This window comes from Penaeus monodon, chromosome 23 (assembly GCF_015228065.2).
Source record: "Penaeus monodon isolate SGIC_2016 chromosome 23, NSTDA_Pmon_1, whole genome shotgun sequence".
Lineage (NCBI taxonomy): Eukaryota > Metazoa > Arthropoda > Malacostraca > Decapoda > Penaeidae > Penaeus > Penaeus monodon.
This window is the reverse complement of record NC_051408.1, coordinates 27,827,976-27,829,292: the sequence shown is the minus strand read 5'-3', so window position 1 is coordinate 27,829,292 and position 1,317 is coordinate 27,827,976. Positions and strand designations below refer to the sequence as shown.

Below are 1,317 nucleotides of genomic sequence, written 5' to 3'. Positions count from 1 at the left end.
ACACCTTTTCCTCCCTGTCATGATGATTTGGGTTTTTCATGACAGCTATGGGCCCGTCCCCCGGGCTTTTTAAAAAGGTTAGCCCCCTTTTTTTAAACTTGGTTAGTGTACTCCAAGATTTAAATGGTTTGGGAAAATAGCAACAAAAAAATCTGAATTTGGGTCACCCTCCTAAAGGTTTTTTTCGGGTGTTTTCCTTTGGCTGCCAAAATGCTACCCCAACCCATTTTGAAAAAAAATTCCCCAAAAGCAATGAAATTTGGGAAACCCCTGCCCAAAAAAACGGGTCTGGTGATCTGCCCAACCAGAGAGTTGGCTATCCAGATCATGCGAGAGGCTCGAAAGTTTTCTCACAGCTCAGTTGCAAAGTGCTGTGTGGCCTATGGTGGAGCTGCAGGATTCCACCAGTTGAAGAAAATTCATTTTAAGTAAAATTTGGAAGGGGACTTTTTGGTTTTTTTTTTTATTTTAAAATTTTTTTAATGGGGCCCAAACCCTTACCCCATAATTCAGTTCTTTAAGGGGTTTTTACAGGGAAAAAAAAAACTTTTTTTACTTTTTTTCGGGAAGGCAGTATTTTGGACTTTTTAACCCATCAATGACGGCATGGGGCCCGGTAACTACAGTGTTTTTTGGGCAATTTTCCTGGGGTTTAGCCACTACAGTAGTGGAACTTTCTACTTGACCCCACTCTATGGTTCCCTTCAATAAGGCTTTAAAATAATAAATTTTTTAAAAATATAGCCAAAAAAAGGGGAAAAAAAATTTTTTTCTTAAAAGGGGGAAAACACCTAAAGTTAAAATTTTTTAACGGGTTTTTTTAACTATTTCATTAACCGGTAATTTATTTTTTGTGTTTTATTTAGAGGGGAAAACCCCCTTTTTTTAGTAGCAACACCAGGAAGATTACTGGACTTCGTTGAGAAGGGCAAAGTTGTCTTCAGCAGTCTAAAGTTTTGGGGTTTTCTTGATGGGGCAAAATAGAATGTGGAAGGGCTTTTGTCTAGCATAAAAAACAGTTTTTAAATCAAAAGAAAAATGCCCCCAAAACAGACCGTAAAAACCTTTAATTTTCCCGGCTCCCATTCCCCAATGAGGCAGGGGGTTTTAAGCCTACAGGAGGTAACCTAAAATTATGCAGCTTTAAGCTAAAAATATCTTGTTTTTGGGGCATTTTTATTTTTAGATTGGCCGGGAGAATTGATGTTTAAAAGTTAATGTTTATTAACCATAGTAATTTAAATGAAAAATTTTTTTTATAAAACCCCTTTCAATCTGGGGGGAGCCCCCTATCACATCACAAAAGACCCGGTTTGA

At 37.5% G+C, this 1,317-nt stretch overlaps 1 protein-coding gene across 1 annotated transcript in view; it reads left to right on the top strand.

Annotated features, from left to right (window-relative positions):
- The window catches only part of LOC119588199 (probable ATP-dependent RNA helicase vasa-like), a gene marked incomplete in the record, with an annotated part of 40,898 nt that overhangs the window by 33,112 nt on the left and 6,469 nt on the right, over window positions 1-1,317 (top strand). Inside the window, 1 exon segment of the mRNA XM_037936900.1 lies at window positions 251-428. Within this exon segment, the coding sequence (XP_037792828.1) occupies window positions 251-428 (178 nt within the window).